Raw genomic sequence first — 19747 nt, 5'->3', positions numbered from 1 at the left:
GACAATTTAGTTCTTTTTAATTTTTGAACTAAATGAATATACAAACGAAATTAAGAATATTTATTCAGAAAAAATGTTGAATAAATTAAACATATATTCTGAGGTGATCTGTATTCATAGCTTGTCTTTATATAGATACAAAGACACAGACATATATTTATATTCATATATATGGATTATGTAAAAATGATAAAAATTCTATAAATACTGAAAATTTGAGCTGGTATAATCTATTATTAAAATATCTATTTTTTCTAATCATTTTAGATTTTTCATTCATTCTATAAAGGATAGTTTTCTTTCACTAAAACAACAAAAACCTGCTTATACCTTTTTTATCATTTCAGAAAAACAGATAACCGGTTTTCTTAGATAACAGGTTAACCTTAGGGATTCTGCTATTATCTGAGGAGGCTTAAGAATCAAAAAGGTTGAAAAAATCAGAAAAAGAAATATCCAAGATTTTTAAATACTGTATCTTAATTCCAAAATATATCAGTAGGACATTGCCATTTTATAAGGCTATTTATTGTGAATAAAATCTCTTAATACATAGTCAAAATTTTAGTGTTTGGATAATAGATGAAAAGTCAAGTCTAAGGTTTAGTGGTTTACTCTATTAGAGATATGAATCGGCCTTGAAATTCAATCTTCATTTTATCCTAAAGCAACATTCTCTAACTAGAAAAAAAAAAATTCCATTGTTACTGTTAAAAATTACTGTCTGATCTATTTACAGTTTATAAGAAGTTGAGGAACACCACTTCAAAATTCTCAGTGTTAAGAAGCAGCAAAACTAACATACATAAATACTGAAGTATATGTACTCCAGAATACATGTTCTACTAGTACTCCTGTGAAAGTTGGTGCAGTAAAAATCTTTGTTCCTCAGAAAATTAAGACTGGTAATACTGACTGAAAAAAAAAAAACTGACTTAGAATATAGCATATACACTCAGTAGCACAATTGCAACTAATTTGTCAATCCATATTTATTTTCCAAACTGTATAGCTTGTTAATTAAATGAGCCAGAAACACTATAAAGTGTAAAAATAAAACTGAAAGATGGCTAGTATCTAATGATCACATATATAAAAACCTGACACTGAAAACTGATCTTCTAGATTAGGGTTTGGCTAACTTTTTCTTTCAAAGGCCAGATAGTAAATATTTTGAGCTTTGTGATCCAGATAATTTGTATCACAACTACTCATCTCTGCCTTTGTAGAATGAAAGCAGACATAGACAATATGTAAATGAAGGAGAGTGCCTGTGTTCTAATAAACTTTACAAACACAGGTGACACATCAGATTAGGCATGTATATAATAATTGAAGAACTCTGACTTTGCTGGCAATATGGAGAGATGTGTAAATTATATATACATATGTATACCTAGTACATGAAATCAATTATGACGTATTTCTATAATGGTTCAGGTATTTACTTTAATGCAGGAAAAAAGTTATATGAACTACGGAAGAATAGGCTGAAGTTAGTAATTCTAGTATTTCTTATGATAATCACTGAAAATACTACAGTTTCTTCCTTGAGGATTTTTGTGGTTTACTGAATCCACTGATTAGTGATAGTCAAATCAGTGCATTATTTTTATTTGCATCTCAAAAGATAAAATATTAATTTAAATAATTTTTTCAGTTATAGCACTTAAATAGCTAGAAAATTCTGTATTACTTGAACTGTTTCAAAAGAACTGTATTAGAATATAGATACCTTTTGAAAATCCTTGATATTAACCAGGTTGAAAGAAAATATGTGATCCTTTGCTCCAACATACAGCCTACTCCGTTCCTCATCCAAAAGGAAGGTATGATAGCTGGAGCTGTTGGCCAAGCCATTGAAAGTGATCACATTGTTGGATTCCAACATTTCTGCAAGGCAACAAAGCAAGATACTGGGTGTTAATCAGAGGTCCTACATGTACATTGACTATTGGTACTTGGTAATCTGACTACTGCCTGCTGCAGTTAACCAATCAGAGGTTATTCTTCGTGGTACTAAAAAAATATACAGGACTTTTTAACATTTCATTGAAATGGGAGTCATTTGCTTGCTGATTTTGTACTCGAGACCACACACTCCAGAAGAAGAAAGGGAGAGAAATACCTTGCCCACACAACTGGTCTGGTAGAATCTCTTTGCATGTAGTAATGGATTAGAATGGTCAGAAAATGTTTTTACTTTTACAAAGATTTGTTCAAGTGGTTTCATTTGCTGGGAGACAATAGCTGGAAGGATAAGCATAGAGGCCAACAGAGCAGAAGTAGTGTGGGGAAAACTTTATTTAACCTCCTAGGTTGTTAAGGCCTCTTTTTGTTGCAGCATTTCAGTGCATCTTTTTAAGCATTAAACATTAACTCCACCATCTAAATCTTTTGTAGTATTTTGTAACTGATACACATAAATAAACTGAGTTAGGCTTTTATAAAAACATGAATTAATTTTACTATCTGACGTCAGTTTTTCAGTTTCTTTTTGCTTCCCAATTTTTTTCCCGTGTGAACAGGAAAGTACTGAACTTTTAGACCTACACCTTAAGTGAGAAAAATATTTTCAGATAGAAGTATCAGTAAGTTCACTTTTGTACTAGAAAGGTAATTGTTGATAATAACCAAAGAGGTTTTCTTTATCTGCTTCAACTGAAATTAGTTATATATGTATACCACCACAATCCCCCTCTCATGGGATAGAAATGTTGAGGATTCTCCAGAAGTGTGTCCTGAATCAATGATTCTGATTTTTACAAAGAACATATAGTAGAACCTTTTCATCAGCATCCATAACAAGTAGAAAATGCCTTCCGAGGAGGGAAGAAGTGAAGATGTAGACCCTTCCTCTGTCCCAGCCGTACTCCAGAACATCAGCCCCTTGATATTGCCTTGCTTTATCTCTCCTACTGCTTTTTTCACCTTAACAAAATATTATTTCAGTAGAGAGTAAAGCTCAAACTCCCTAACTTAGCATTAAAGGTCAGATTAACACCCTTTGAATTTAGACCCCCACCTCAGTACTCCTCCTCATGTCCTCTACCCTGCAGGAAAACATGCTCTGTAGTCGTCCACTTTCTAGTCTTTCCTGCCATTGTTCCTGACACCTACAACTATATGCCACCTAGAGAAAACAGTATCACTCTCCCAAGCTAGTTCAAATGTAACCTCTAAGAAATTCTCATAGAATTAATTTCTTTGTAACATTTTGCTTAAATTACTCATAACCTGCATCACACTGTCAATTATTATAATCATTCATATAAATGACTTACCTACCAGAGTTAACATTCCCTCATGTAAGGAAATAAATAATAGCTCATCACCCACAACTCACATGGTTTCTTTTCCATATTATCAGATTAATAAATATTAAATTGAATGTCTAGCTATCTATCCATCTATCCACCTATCTTATGTACAAAATTAGAAAAATTATTAATAAATTATTAAAATATGCTTTTCTAATTTATGAGAAAGAGCCCAATATTGGGCTGGTCTTATCTCACCCCCAGCTTCCATCAAAAAAAAAAAAAAAAAAAAAAAAAGGAAGAATAGAAGGAAGTAGGGAAGGAAGAAATAGAGAAACAAAGAGTTTTACTCATGTGAGTCATAACTGAAATAGATGAGAGTTATTAGTCTCCAGAAAGAAAGAACAGAGAATCCACAACATGATATATCGATTTAAATGCTATTCCTCTCACCAAATGATTGCCAAGGATCAATGCTACAGAGAGTCAATATACAACTGAAATTTTAGGCACTCTGAGCTGTGTAAGGATGGAAAGGGCTATTACCAGAGACAAGGGCTGTATCACTGGATACGTTCATGCACTGACTGAATGACTGTTTAAAGAGATCTGTTTATCAAACAGACTAGATGATTTTCACTCCTTTCCAATCTACACTGCATAATCCTACCCTAATGCTAGGGAGACCAAACTATAGGTAGCTAGGCAAACAAACAACAACAAAAAAACCCCACGAGTTGAGTCTAAACCAAGACAATTACACAGAGATATTAATCAATGGGAGGGTCATTTAAGAGACACAAAGGTTGATTTTAGTTGGAAATACATAGAAATCATGTAAAAGAGCTCTAAGCATCAAGAGGAACAAGTTACAGGAAGACAACCACTACAGCTACAGGACATGAAGTCACAGTTACAGGTAAAACACAAGCACTACCACAGTACTTACAAGGTGCGCAAACGAGGATGAGTTTCTTACAGTACCTGGGCCTCAGTTTTTAGAAGATGAGGTTAATAAAAAATCTCCCAAGAGTTATTGTGAGGGTGAAATTAAGATAATTCATAAAAATTACTAAGATAATAGTTTATATAGTAAACGTTCCATTAAAAATTACCTGTTTGTATAAGCAGAGGTTAAATATTAATATGTTTAATCTTAACCGGAAATAGGAAATTAGGGTCCAAAGGAAGCTGACTGAAAAAAGTACTTTTCTATCCAAGTTATCAGTGTGCTAACTTGTTAACATCAGTAATTTTGGATGATAAAGGGATAAATAAGAAGAGTAATATGCTTATTGATTTACATTAGTGTTAAATGCAATGATCATTTTAAGAACAGTATTCTTATTGACACAACATTGTAAACTGACTATAACTCAAAATAAAATAAACAAAAAGAACAGTATTCTTTTTTGTTCCCTTATTTATGTACTGAACTTAAATAACAGAAATAATGACTTTCTATATCATAATTTCAAACATAAAAATACTCGTCCAATTGAAAAATATAATACAGGTTGACTTTTATAAATTAGTTCAGGGAGAATTATTGGTTCCTAGGTACAAATGACTTAAAGAAAAGTCTTTTGTCACTTATATATGAAATCACTCTGGAAACAAACTATGCTTTATAAAATGTTACTGCTGGATCATTTCATTAAACAAAAGGACAAAATTTTTCTGGAGTACAGGTTAGCAGCTGTTTTCCATCCTTTTCACACGTACTAAATTTTGCCTCATCATTCTCTTTGCTGCAGTATCTTTAGGTATTCTTCTCCATCAGGGACTTTTTATATTGCTTTGTAACTGAGAGAAGCGTCTTTCTGAGACCTTCATGGCAGTGAGCAGGGGCAAATTCTGGATTGATTAGATTACCTTACCACTTTCAGAACGAGAAAAAAAGTTTTGGTTTTTTTCCAGAGAAAAATCACGCATTTTTTTCTCTAAATCTAAATTTCACACTTTAAAAATTCTATTTCCCTTTATGATTTTTAAATTAAATTTATGATTTTATTTTCCCTGTATGCAGACATATTCAGCTGCAACTGATATTAAATAACATCGAATTTGACTCTATCCCTTTGGAGTCAAAGAATTTTAGATGTTTCTTGTCAGCTTCTGTTACATAAATCTTACCATTATATAAACTGGTATTGGAACTAAAATAAATATTCAGTTATGTGGGATGTTTAATATTCCACTACCTTCTTACATCTTGCCTATGTTCACATTTAGTCAAACAACAACGATTATTATTTTAAGAGCAACCTAAATTTCTACAGAATCAACTTGACTTTGGTGAATTCTACTGGACAAAAGCATATAAAGACACTAATTCTTTTTGGATGCAATTCAGCTTTTTCCTCATTGAGACATTATTTCAACTTCTACAAGCTGTGCCAATCATAAAGAGAAGTAAATGTAGTACTACAATCAAAAGTGCCAACTCAAAAAAAAAAAAAAAAGTGCCATCTCAGATAAGCACTCTTAATGAACTAGGTATTCTTAAATTTGAAAGGTAATTAAGCAAACATTCTGTTTATCCCAGATTCACCAAATGATTTAGAACTTCTATGATTTGCTTAATGACACAATGGAAGATAAACTGGTCATAAAGCCAAGCAAATAGTTCAGGCTCAGTAAGTGCTACCTAGAATCACCATTGTTATTATGACATGCTATAAGATAGATGTTCCAGAAGGGAAAATCAATTCATATAATTTCAAGCAGCATTATTGTCAATTATAAATAGATTGCATTCTCTTGTGACGTAGTTCTAAAATACCTTAGGAATCTTATGAAATTCAAGACACATACATAAAGTACATTTGACAAGATTTTTTTAAAAATCTAGTATCATGTAGCAAAAGGAGAAAATAAATTATTCTGTTCTTTAATCAGAATATCCTATCAAATAATCATGGGAGAAAAACCATGATCTTTTCTAATGAGTCTCTTCTAATTTTTACTCTACTTATTTATAAATTTGCAGATTTGCCTATTCCCCCTGAATTCATCATGACCTCTAATGTAGCTCTATTAGAATAAAGAATAAAGGAAAAGATACTGTTAGCAATCACTATCAGTACATTATTTAAGATACTAAAAAATTATTTGGTTAAGTTACTGTTCTTCTTGTATATTTATTTTCATATATAAAAAGAAAAAAAGATGAGAAAATTTCCATCAAAATCATACATGTCGTCAGCACCACTGGTGTAGTGGTATCATGCAAAATTCCCAAAATCATACATGTCAATTTAGCTCTACATAATAAAGTTGTATGTTTTCTGTGGTGTTCTGATTATCTTTAAGATAAGCGCAGATTTGTACAGATGATTACATTACAATGATCGAGTCAGATTTCAAAAAGGCAATGAAAGAATACTGATTTCTAGACTGCAAGACCACCGAGAATAGACTTTTTACAGTTGGACAGAGAACTGCCGTACAATTGACCTTCAAATCCAAACAACAGCCACCCTGTTCTTTATATTTTCGACTTCTATGACATTTCTATTTCTTTCTCTCCTCCTTCCTTCCTCTCTCCCATCCCCTCCCTCCTTTTTCTAAGTTTTATAGCATGAAATGTAATAGGATCCCACCAGTTGCTGGACTCTAATGAATTGCCTGTATTCACTGATGGCTTTAGGCTTAAGTCCTTTTTCCATGACTTGAACTTTGTCCTTTTCACAAAACAAAGATCCTATTGAAAATAAAAAAAATTTGGGTCAATATGATGCCAAAATATTTTGACTAAATGATGATCACATCCAGATATTTAAAAATTTTGTAAAGTTCATCAAGGTCCCCAATTTTTAGATCCTATATTTCAGTGCTTCCTAGATTACTTAAATTTCCAAAAGCAAAACAATGGCTGAAATAAACCTTGACCACTTTTTGTTGCATCATAAAAACAAAACAACAAAACAAGAGCTATTTACTATCATTATCATTTCACACAAACAGGAGGAATTTTATTTAACTAACCAAAAAGGTTCAAAAGGACAAAAAAAGCACACACACACAAAGGATAATCTTTAGTGATTAATAAAGTTACACTGTGGAAAAATTCACCTTATTTTTTTGACTTTATTTTGTTTTACCAAGAACTAGTTTTTAAAACTAGTTACACAACAATGTCTGGGAAGTACTAAAATTAACTGTAGATGATGGTCTCTACTCCTAGCATTTCTGGTCAGTGCATTTTGTCATTAAGTTAACAGAGCCAATATTAGTCGGCTCTACATGGCTTTACTTATTTTGGTGGTGCTGAGTATATTCTCTCAGTTTATAAATCTTGGTAAGTATTGTTTGAATATACTTAGAAAAATCTATCTTTTGTGGCAGGTAACACTCAAAATGGGCATCCAGTTTATACATCTTGGTCTGAAGGTCACTTTTACCCTTACTAATTTCCTACTTTCTCCAGCCTGCGCCAGAGGTCACAACACTTTATAAAACACAACCCTTTGCCTAGGACATTTCTCCAAGCTCTTCTCTCTACTATTTCTTTGTGTTTGCCAACAGTCTGATCTCTAATGTCTCCATCACATTGAAATTAGGCCAGGACTCTCCTCTGCCAGATGTTTCTTATTTGTAGTGGAAGTGAATAATCAGCTTTTTTTTTTTTGACTTGGGCAGATCCCTGATCAATGTACAGGGTGCTCACACTTGAGCTTTGGACAAGAAAAAGTCCAGTGTCAGCCCAAGCCCACTTTCCATTCTTCTAGACCCACACAATACACAAGCACCTGAACCACACTGCCAGGGAGGGACAATATATTTTCCCTTAAATATCCTGTACAACATCCAGAGCAGGCCTATCTGTGATATTAGTCTATTTCTACTGTTTCTAATGTGAAAAATATGTGTGGAAAGTAAACTGTTCACAATCTAATCTGATAATTCAGATTTTTTATTGTTTTATTGAGTCATTTAACTTCTAATTCAGCAAACACATATCCAGTCCTTCAACACACAGGCAGTGACTAAGAAGTATGTGGAGCATAAAGATGAATAAAACTTAATGGAAAGTCAAACAAATGCCCTCAGAGAAACAAAAACTAAATGAAGAACAACTACAAAGAGGATAGTAAGAGCTAAGGAAGTTGATGGCAAGGATAAATTAATGCCACAAGGAGAAGTGGAAAATCCTTGGAGAAAACAGTCAGGCCATTAAACCTGGCCTTAAAAAATGTACAGGACTTTCACCAGCAGAAAGAGGTGTGGCAGAGCATTCCGTACACAGGGCATAAAGAAAGACCGGGAGATAGAAAAAAGAGAAAATGCAAAGGAAATAAGTTTTCGATGCCTACTATGTGCCAAAAATCTGCTGAGTGATTTATTAGTATATTCATGTAAGCCTTACAACAACATTGTGAGGCAGGAATTTTCATTTCCATTCTTACTTATGACGAAATTGACTCAAACAGGTATTAGGAATACCCTAGGTCATAGAGCTCATGAGATGTAGAGTCAAGAGACCCAATTCCACCTCCACCAGAGCCCAGGCTCTATCTCACTCTGTAGTATCTCTAAGACAGTAGAATTTTTGAAAATACTAAAAACAGATCATTGAGAATAAAAGTAAGAAATGTAATACTCTTTGGCTAACACTAGGAAGAAGTTTGGTTACCACTTACTATCACATAACTCTTCTTGGTTAATGGCTTCTTAAATATTATTATTTTATTTGCTCTGTACTTGGTCTTTTTACACACTAATGACTCTGTGTATAATCTTATCTACACTATGACTTTCTTCCCTAGCAGTATTTTGACATGTCTCAAATGTATATCTCGCAAGGCAGATTTTCCCTCAAAGGCCAAATGAAGGCTTACTAGAAAATCTATTTAGATGTTGCATACGCACCTCAGAGTCTGCATGACTTGCTTAGAACTCAGTTCCCCTTCTTTTTTCCATCGACACCATCACCTTTCTGTATATTTTTAAATTGGTCCCAACTATCACTCATCCAAAGATTTGCACAAACCAGAGCCTCTTCATCATCCAAAGCCCCCATCTATCACTTCAGTTTTGTTCAACACTACAGTAATTTCTCCTGTATCCCCACTGCCACTGCCATTTCACTTGTCATTTCTTCCCTTGATTACTGGAATTACCTTCTAAAAGAACTTTCTTTTTAGCTTTATGCCAACAAACCATATTATGCACTTCCTCCAGAATAATCTTTCTACAAAACAAATACGAATTTCTTCTGGTAAAGTGGAGAAACAAGGCACTTTTATTTATTCCCTTCCCTTGAATCTAATGGTGGGGGAAAGGACAAGAAAATAGAGGGAAAATGTTAAATGAAGAAAGGAAACAACACCAATGGAATATCACAATACAAACTGTTAAGAGAATATATTCAGTATATGAAATATTTTGAGATAGGATGCTGAAATCTGGCAATATCTCCATATATCTGAAGTAGGGTGTAATTATTAACCAAAGTTTTAACAAATCATAGAAGTTGCATCCATAAATGCTTTATTACATAAACAAGCTCTAGGAGTCTACATGGCTTTAAAATTATTGGAAAATGTCCATAAAGAGTGGAAGTACAGTTGAAGTATGAAAGCATCATCATCATCACAACTAACACTTATATGCCAAGTACTGTACTAATTAACACATACATGTGGCATTTATTGTATATGCATTATCTTTCTACCAAAGGAGATCACTGTAGGTTGATGATAGATGGCAGGAGTAGAAAGTGTGAACATCAGATTACTCCACAGTGTCTCTGATGGCGTTTCACAAGAAACACACCAATCATGGAAACACACCAAGATATGGAAAAATAAAGAATGTATTTTCTCAGAATATATTAAAATTTTGGAGCTTGTTTTAAAGTCAGGACAACTGTATACTGTGAACTTCTCCAGCTCCTTCCTTCACTGTCAGAAGAAGGAGATAAAAAGTTTATGAAAATAACACGGAAAAATGTAGGAAAGAGGAACTGACATAGAAAAAAGGAGGATTAGTTCTCATCACCAAAGTTCCAAATTTAGTAGTAACAAAATCAAGTTTTCTTTAATAGAGATGAAACTGATTAATGAGGTGATAACAGGAATGAAAGATAGGAAATAAAATCTAAAAATAGACATATCTGCAGACTGAAATGTCATCATCTTCCCGGAAAATCTTATCTTACAGAGGCTCAATTATGGAAATTACTAAGTAAAGGGCCTAATACATTTGGAATCCATGAAGTAAAACCCAGTCACCTATTGAAGGAAAGTTATCAGGTGGGCTTTATCCTTTTTTTTAAATTTTATTTTATTGAGTTATAGTCAGTTTACAATGTTGTGTCAATTTCCAGTGTAGAGCACAATTTTTCAGTTATACATAAACATACATATATTCATTGCCACATTCTTTTTCACTGTGAGCTACCATAAGATCTTGTATATATTTCCCTGTGCTTTACGGTATAGTCTTGTTTATCTATTCTATATATACCTGTCAGTATCTACAAATTTTGAACTCCCAGTCTGTCCCTTCCCACTCCCCTCTCCCCTGGCAACCACAAGTTTGTATTCACTGTCTATGAGTCTGTTTCTGTTTCAGATTTATATTCATTTTTCTTTTTCTTTTCTTTTTTTTTAGATTCCACATATGAGTGATCTCATATGGCATTTTTCTTTCTCTTTCTGGCTTACTTCACTTAGAATGACATTCTCCAGGAGCATCCATGTTGCTACAAATGGTGTTATGTTGTCATTTTTATGGCTGAATAGTATTCCATTGCATAAATAAACTACATCTTCTTTATCCAGTCATCTGTTGATGGACATTTAGGCTGTCTCCATGTCTTGGCTATTGTAAATAGTGCTGCTATGAACATTGCGGTGCAGGTGTCATCCTGAAGTAGGGTTCCTTCTGGATATGTGCCCAGGAACAGGATTCCTGGGTCCTATGGTAAGTCTATTCCTAGTCTTTTGAGGAATCTCCATACTGTTTTCCACAGTGGCTGCACCAAACTGCATTCCCACCAGCAGTGTAGGAGGGTTCCCTTTTCTCCACAGCCTCTCCAGCGTTTGTCATTTGTGGACTTCTGAATGATGGCCATTCTGGCTGGTCTGAGGTGACACCTCATTTTAGTTCTGGTTTGCATTTCTCTGATAATTAGTGATACTGAGCAGTTTTTCATGTGCCTATTGATCATTTGTATGTCTTCCTAGGAGAATTGCTTGTTTAGGTCTTCAGGTGGGCTTTATCCTTAGTCAAAGCAACATTATTTGTCAGAAAACAAAAAAAGGAATTTGTGCAAATACCCAAGCATAAACACACATGTCTTGTATTTTATGCTCAGCAAGAAACAGAGGCAGTATCGGACATTTTTAAACATGCAAGGTTTAAGGATACAGGCCACCTACCCATTCAAGAAACTACAGCAATAACAGCTTCTTAATAATATATTCATCTAAACAAGGAATGAATCAAAATTAAAATCAAAGATACTATATCACTTGCCTTTTTAAAACCTGCCTAGAAATTTCCAACATGTATGTGTTTTGAGCCCTTTGTATTTTCCACAGTTTTGAGCTCATTCACAAACTCTGTGTGTGTGTGTGTACCTATATATAATGATATAGAAATACATATATTTACACATACATGCACATGCATCTGTAGGAATATTTCCAGTTACCTCAGTGGCATGCTATCTGTATTTAGCAAGCTTAGAATGCTGTCTGTCTCCCAGTTCCTTCCATCTCCCGCTCTCACTTACCTAGGGGAATCTACTCAGCTTTCAGGATCTACATCAAGCCTCTCCTGTGAACTCTCTAACCTTCTTGGGGATAATGTATCATGCTTTCCTTTTGAAATACAGTACTGTGCAAAAATGTAGATTAATCACTGCTTTATCTTTTTAGCTCCCTTTCTAGAGTGTAAATATGCTGCTTTTACTTACTTTTGTATTCCTAGTCCTATAATATTTTCCTAGTATATACCTAGTCTTGGCACACAAAAACAAGTGTCTCAATAAATAGTATTTGAAACACCTTAAAAAAAAAAACAGCAAAAACTCATAAAAAGTAAATGCAATAACTTTTAGGAATAAGTAAATGTAGCAATATATATTATATGTCAGATTACATACCAGCTTTTCTAATTAGGTATATATTACATTCAAATTACCAATAAAATCAAACCATCTAAACACAAAATTATTTATAATGTGGCTATAAAATGGCTAATTTTTAAAAATTATATGTGCTAAGCCCTGCTATGGTCATTTTACATATAAGAATCATATGAATAAACTGTTTCCGAGTTTTGTTTAACTAGTAATGCTAAAGACAAGCCCTACTGCAATAACAATAGTTTATTGCCATAGTTTATAGGAATATCTTTAATTCCTCTCAATTTTAATATATCCTTCAAGGCATCATTATAAAAATTGCCCAGAACCTATTTCAAAAATGTAATGTTTCCATCTTTTAAAAAAGCATCTATACCCACTGCCTTAGCCCAGACTTCCTAATAAAAAGTCACAGTCCCTAATCTTCCTTCGCTACCTTGTTTTATGCCTATTTCTATAAGTTCCCACAATTCTATGAGAAATGGCTAATTCACTCCTGTCTAAGTCTAGCCTGGCCTTCCTGCTTCTAGTTTATTTTCCATGTTCTTGTGCTTCAAGGCACAGTTAGAAGCCATCTCTCCCATGAAAGCCCTGAGAATTAGCTCGTACCACTCTCTCTTCTGATGCCCCACACACTCTGACCACAACGCATACTAATTTATTAATTGCATGCTATTTATCTGCATGGGCATTAGGGTATGTATTCTTTTAGATACAGAGTTAGCACAGTGACATACGGGTTTAATTATCTGTAAAGGAAATGGTTAACTAGATAATTAATTAATCATTGAATTTGAGATCTGGAAGGATCTTTAAATTATAAAGTCTGATTGGTTCCATTTACGAAAGAGCATAGTGACTTTATCATTAAGAACTGCAGAGGTCAGTTTTAAACTCAGGTTACCTAGCTCTCAGTTCAATGCTCTTTCTAAATAAATTTCTAGAAAAATTGTGACTTTAATTTTTTCTCTTTATTTTTGCTACCCAATTCCAGATGTCAGTGAGTTTTGGACACAAGCATATGCTCAAAAATAAAAGTTGCAAACAATTTACAAAATGATTAATGCATAAGAATAGCAATGAAAGCTTAAATGTCATTATTATATAAAGAAACCAAATGTTTTAATGTAAGCAAAAGTTAATACAAATATACATTGCAATGATCACTCATTTCTGTGTAAGATGATTAGTCAGTAAAAATTTTTAATTGAAATGTAGGTACTTCTTTTACAATTCACATCAATTTAATTTGGTGCTTTGAATGATGGGTTAATAATCCAGAGATTAAAACTTTGTTCTTGATTCTGTCTTTTGTATTATTTATAAGGCTCCTCTACAGGCAGGTTCTCATTATCAAATCAATTCACCAGCAAGTGTTCATTAAATGCCTATGACTGGTAAGCATTGCACCATTAGCAAAGTTTTTTAAAAAAGGGCTTAATTGAAAGTTTGATTTTTCAGGTGGTCTTGGTTATTTATTTACATATACCACAGGATACATTTCAGTGTTTTCTCCAAATAACTAGCATTTCCCCACATGACTATACGAAAGCAAATGTATTCTGATACTTGAAAATTGAATACTGCATTTTTCCAGTAACAAAATTCTGTAAAATATTCATGTATGGACACTAGTTATGAACTTCAGTTACCCATTATCTGTTGCATATGCCCACTATAAGAATTTTTAAAAAGCTGTTTAAAAATGATTTGAATTGCCTTACTGCTGAGCAAATAAGCTTTTACTGAAGAAAGAAACTGAGAATTTTGTCAGTATTTTTTCATTATTTTCACCCCAAAACACATTTATGGGAGGGAAAAAAGTCTTCCTTATTCATTGACAAAAACTAAATATATCCAAGCATAAATATACTGGAGAACACATGTATTTCAGTGTTTGTGGGTGTCCCTTTGTGACTGAGACAAGAATCTATGTAATTCTTAGAGTTGGGACAGAGATAGAAGCTCACAAGGAAGTCCAGGATATTAGATGAATATTCTCAAGGATCAATCAAGTAAGCAAATCAGAGGGCAGCTGTGTGTGGCTAGGTAGGTATCACCTAAACCCTAGATTTGGCTGACAGAAGGTGTTTACTATATATATAGCGGATGAATGAATAGATGGATTTCTGATTAGGTGAGTAAAATGGGTATGTTTATGATGTGTAACAGTGCATGTGGGTTAGAGAATCCATAAATTATCCTGCTGCCCTTACTATCTCCTCATTCTCTAAACTACGTAGTATCTGAGTGCCATAAACAAATGCAATTTAAGTTTGTTAGTTAAAAAATAGAAGTTGTACAGCTGAGATGTTTAATGGTCTTTTTTGGTGGGGTGGGGGGTGGAGGGATGGCATTCATATGGTATGCCTACCACTTTAACTAGGATAGATACATTTTGACTATGAAGGCTTCTGGCTTACTTACAAAAGGATATTGTTTGAGCCAGATTTCCCTGCAGATGGGTGGCAGGGAGATGGGAGAGGATGGTGTTGAAAACCAACGTACTCAAAGAATCTCTAGATGAAACCAAACAATGTTTTCTGGGTACATTCTAATCTTAGTGACAATAATAAACTATTTACAATGAAACACTATAAATGTTTTCCCCCTAGTAATATATTTAATTTTGGAGTAAATACATTTCAGAACTAATTAAGTAATGGAAGTCAGACAGCTTAGTGAGGTTGGTTCTTAACAATTCATTGATATTTAGTAATTTTTTCTACATACACAAATAAAAAGGGGATAAATAGGATTATTATTTAGATAATTTGGGCAAAATTAAGTTTTCCTATATTCTGCTCTGCCCCAATAATATTTTTTTGCAAAGTTATCTGATAGTACTACTTCTAAAATTACCTTTGTATTGAAACAAAATACTGTATTTTGCCTTATACAGAAAATGAGACAAGTTTAATTTTCTATTTTTTCCAAACACATTCTACTGCAAATATACTTTAAAATTAGGTCATGTTTAGAATTGTTCTGGGATTGAAGTTAAATGTAAGGTAAGCCACAACTGGTTTAGGAGCCCAAAGGACAACTAAGTGATTCCCTAGGATGAAGTAAAAATCCAGCGTGTTTGTGGAAAATCCTTGCTCTCCCAGGACCCATTAAATCAAGCATATCTCTGGGCTGGACAGGATAGCAGACACTAAAGATTCTCTAGATCGATGTAGGACATGAAGACATTTATCCCTGCAAGGACAAACATCTAATTCAGAACTAAATTTACCTCTTTTTCAAGAGCAGGCAAAAGTAAATGAATAGTTTAAGTTCTTTTTAAACTTCCTTTCATAATTCTTCATCAAAAAACATGATTGTTTTCCTCTTTAAAAAACAACACCAAAAGAAAAACCAAACAAAACGCTAATAACAATGTTAGAATGATAATTAATAAACATTGTTTAGAGTGAAACATGATCTCCTTTTAATCCCCACTGGCTGCACTACATATTCAAAATGATACTCTCCCATTAGTCTAAGTGTGGAGACTAACAGGTAAAATCTGCCTCTAGACCTGAAGGGAGAAAAAGTGTTAGTGCTACTTAGACCTAATGAAACCCCCAGAGCAGTTCCATGTGAGCAATGAGTCCTGCAACATTACCTAAGGTCACTGATTTCTTAATTCTTTCATTTTCCTGATACTTGCTTATATTTTGCATGTAAATAGTTAAAAAAAAAATTATCTTCACTGATCACATCTTTATAATGTTATTTATTATTACTAAACTTTGGATTAAATAATTGAAAATAAAAGTTGAGGTTATGTATTTTGCTCCTAAACAGTAATGCATTTTAATAGGATTTCCAAGATTTTTAAAATTTATCTTAATTTTACATTTTCTTGTAAGGATGCTATTTAAAACAGGCATTTGTTTCTTATTAGGCTAAATGCCACTGCTGATAAAATTCAAAAAGAGGTAGAAACTAGTATAATTACAAAATTGAGAAAGAAATTTCTAGCTTTTCCCACTTGTAACTGTTGTTTTATCATTTCTAAGCACTCAATAAGGAGAAATTACTTCCACTTAAAAAAATCAAGAAATTAGTTTAAAAGTTCATAGCTGAGTTTGTTTGATGAATATAATGACTTCCACCTCATTTAGTAAATCAGAATCTAAAAAATGCTACACTCAACTCTCCTGATAGGCTCTGGAGTTTATCAGCCTTGCTTTGCCACTTCATTAGCTGTCAAGAACCAGTAAGTGATATTGCTATGAAAGTCTTGATTCAGGTAGTTGAAAATGCTCTTATTGCAGAAGTAGCAATTATCAACAGACTTTAAGTCAAAAGAGGGTCTATCAGGAAAGGCACATCATCCATATCAATGCAGTTGGTTATCATCTTTGTAGACATCAAAGAGAGAGCACATTTGAACTATATCAGTAGTTGACTTGTAACATTCAGGAAAAGTACACACATTGATTTAATATACATTGCAGCAGAATTATAGCAATCATAGGACTCTTACCTTTGACTCCTGTGAGGACAAAATGGGGATCAAAAAATGTGTATTTTCTTCCCAAAAGAAGCACCATAAAAAAATTAATCTCTGCTTAAATGAATTCTTATACTTGGCCTTACACTATCTTTGTGACCAAACGTTTTTTAATGTATTGTTAATTAAATCATTCTATCATGAACTTTCCTCTGAATGTAAATACTCTAGTCAAGGTTCAAAATGTTACTTCAGTGAAATTTAATTTTAATCATTAAATCTTTTTTTTTCTACCTTCTACTGTATTTCTTGTAGTTAGAAAACAGAAAACTAAACAGGAAAAGCATGGAGATGTAAAATCTTAAATATTCCAAACAAAAGTTAGAAAATATTTCCTGTGACATTTACTTGACATTATCTGTATACAAAGAACTGCTGACTCTGTCTCTTTGCCTAATGAAAGCAAATATACATACTGATGAATGAATGAATGATCCTATACTGATATATTTTATAAAACACTAGTTTCCTTTGCTGCTAATGGAAATTCAGGGAATAAAGGATCCCATGAGAAAATGAGTTTGAGAGAATACTGCATATTTTATTATTTTATACTTCAAATTAAGACATTAAAGACATTTGGAGGTCTAGCTATAGGGAAATTAGCTTAAGGAAATTTTTAAATCCAGTGTTTACCAACCTTGTATGACATAGACCCATTTTAAAAAAATTAAAGCACTTCCATTTTCAAGGAATATTCAGGGAGATGCTATCATTTTAATGGCAGACCTTGATTATTAAAAATATAACTCATGAATAAATAATGGGATATTAAGATATTTGGGGAAAATTGGTGATAGTTACTTTGAAATCACAAACATTATCTATGTAGGCTAATTATTCTGAAAAATAAATGCTGACCAATTCCTTTCTTTGTGCTCCAGTGCTACCTTCAATTCCTTTAATTATTGTAGGGTAACAATATTATAATAGCAATGCCCCATATTTTCAGCAGATTCCTTAGTATAATTTTAACTTAATTTTAAAAATATAAATTTCCTAATTAGAGAAAAATGACCTATTTAAGGTAAATTGAACACAGAAAAAGGTTATAAAATTAGTGAAAAGATATTTAATACATGATTCAGCTAAAGCTGATTAATAGCCATTGTTTGAATAAAAAATGTGGATGTTTCCTAGAATTTCATTATGCCGAGAATTAAAAAATAAAACATAAGTTACGTTTTCTTCAAGTTTCAAGAGGCAGTTTTTTTGTTTTTGATTTTTGTTTCGTTTTTTGGTTACACTTTGGCCAACTCTTATTTGTAGATGGTACATTATGTGTAACTATTGTATATATTGTAATGTGTATCATTACTCCTTAGGGCCTTAGGGCAAGGAGGGTGTCCTCTGTCCTGGTGGGTGGGGGTGGGGAGCCTTCCCGGGGGTGGCTCAGTGGATGAGGGTACCTGCTCTCACGCACAGAGGACAGCTGGGTTCTCAGGTGCATCCACAGGGCTGTGGCGTGTGGCCACCACCTGACATCTCTGTCTTCTGATGCTTTTCTGAGTGAGCACAATCTCTAGGGGAAAACCTTGATCAGGCTTTAGATGAGCGATGACAAATTCTAGAAACATACGCAGCCATTCCTGCCCCCGCGCCCACGGCAGACACGGCTGGCAGACACGGCTAACTGATCACTGCATTCAGAATCCTCATGCCAGGCAGGTCTTTCTGAAGGAAGAGGGCTGTCCCTGCCAGCGGCGTGTGGAAGTGAGCGTCACGGGCAGCTCGGCTGATGATAGCCGGGCCCGCGAGCTAGGAGGGCAGTGCCTGGGTCTCAAAGCCAGGCCGAAAACTCACATCTACGGGCCTCTTCCTGGCCTAGACCAAGGTCTGGGACCCCTCATCATCACCCCAGGGTGCTGGCCGGCTTCCTTGACACGCTCTTTAAACAGAGTGTTGCCCCTGGCAGGGGAAGGACTTGCAGTACAAAAAAAAAAAAACCCCTACGGTGAGGCTTGCCGAGGTTGAAGCTTCCAAATCCCTAGGCACGTTCTGAGCACCTGCTGCTGCCGGTGCTGGGATCTCTACAACCACCTACCTGTTCCCGTTCGTGGCCCTGCGAGTCACGTGTCTCCACCAGGCCGTCCCCGGAGCCCGGATCCCGGGGTGCAGGGAGACGGTCCCTGGGGCCCCGAAAAGGGTCCAGCTGGGGCAGGTGACTTACTTACCCACCAGGAAACGGCCTGGGGCTCTCCTCCGCTTGTCCCCAGAAGAGACCCACACCGGTACGGCGACTAAACTACTTTCTTTTCCACACCACAATCCCTCAGTCTACGCCCACAACTGTGATAGCTTATAAAGCAAACACCACAGAAACAAAACCGCCGACCCGCTGCGGCTGGAAAGGGCCAAGATGGCGACAGGCACCGCCCTGAACCGGTTCCAGCCTGACCACCGGCGCAGCGCCTGCGCAGACGAGACCCACAGTGCCTGAAAGCTGCCTTTGCCTCCTTACCATGCTGAGATCTCTGTCCAAACGGGATTTGCACAATTTGTGCCACGTGCAAAGGGGACCAGACGACCGCTCATGCTCTGGCGGGTTCTGGAATTCATCAATTCTGATGGTACCCACCTCTTATCCTTTAAATGTTTCCTGCCTCCATCCCCTGAGTAGAAGAGGTCTTTCCAGCATGAGCTCTCCCTTCCCCATTCTTTGCCCAGTAAGTAACATTTCTCTTTTCTTTGCGGAACCTGATCTCGTTCAGTTGGCGCAAGCGGCACCAGGCAACGAGAGGACCCAGCTGGGGTCACTCAATCTGAGAAGGTCGAAAGGGTCAGTGTCTGGTCAGACCCCTCAAGATGGCTATTTTCTTGTTCTTTGTACAGTCCCTGTTGGCCACCCTCTGCTTCATTCACAGCCTACTCACTAAGTGGGTT

General features: G+C 34.9%; 1 protein-coding gene across 3 annotated transcripts in view; it reads right to left on the bottom strand.

Annotated features, from left to right (window-relative positions):
* The window catches only part of SEMA3A (semaphorin 3A), a 443880-nt gene that overhangs the window by 152579 nt on the left and 271554 nt on the right, over positions 1-19747 (bottom strand). For all 3 annotated transcript variants that reach the window (XM_045510443.2, XM_045510442.2, XM_074367557.1), the window contains one exon: positions 1736-1893. In XM_045510443.2, the coding sequence (XP_045366399.1) occupies positions 1736-1893 (158 nt within the window). The remainder of the gene's footprint in view (positions 1-1735; positions 1894-19747) is intronic.

The sequence above is a fragment of the Camelus bactrianus genome, chromosome 7, assembly GCF_048773025.1.
Source record: "Camelus bactrianus isolate YW-2024 breed Bactrian camel chromosome 7, ASM4877302v1, whole genome shotgun sequence".
Classification (NCBI taxonomy): domain Eukaryota; kingdom Metazoa; phylum Chordata; class Mammalia; order Artiodactyla; family Camelidae; genus Camelus; species Camelus bactrianus.
This window is presented reverse-complemented; position numbering and strand designations above follow the sequence as displayed.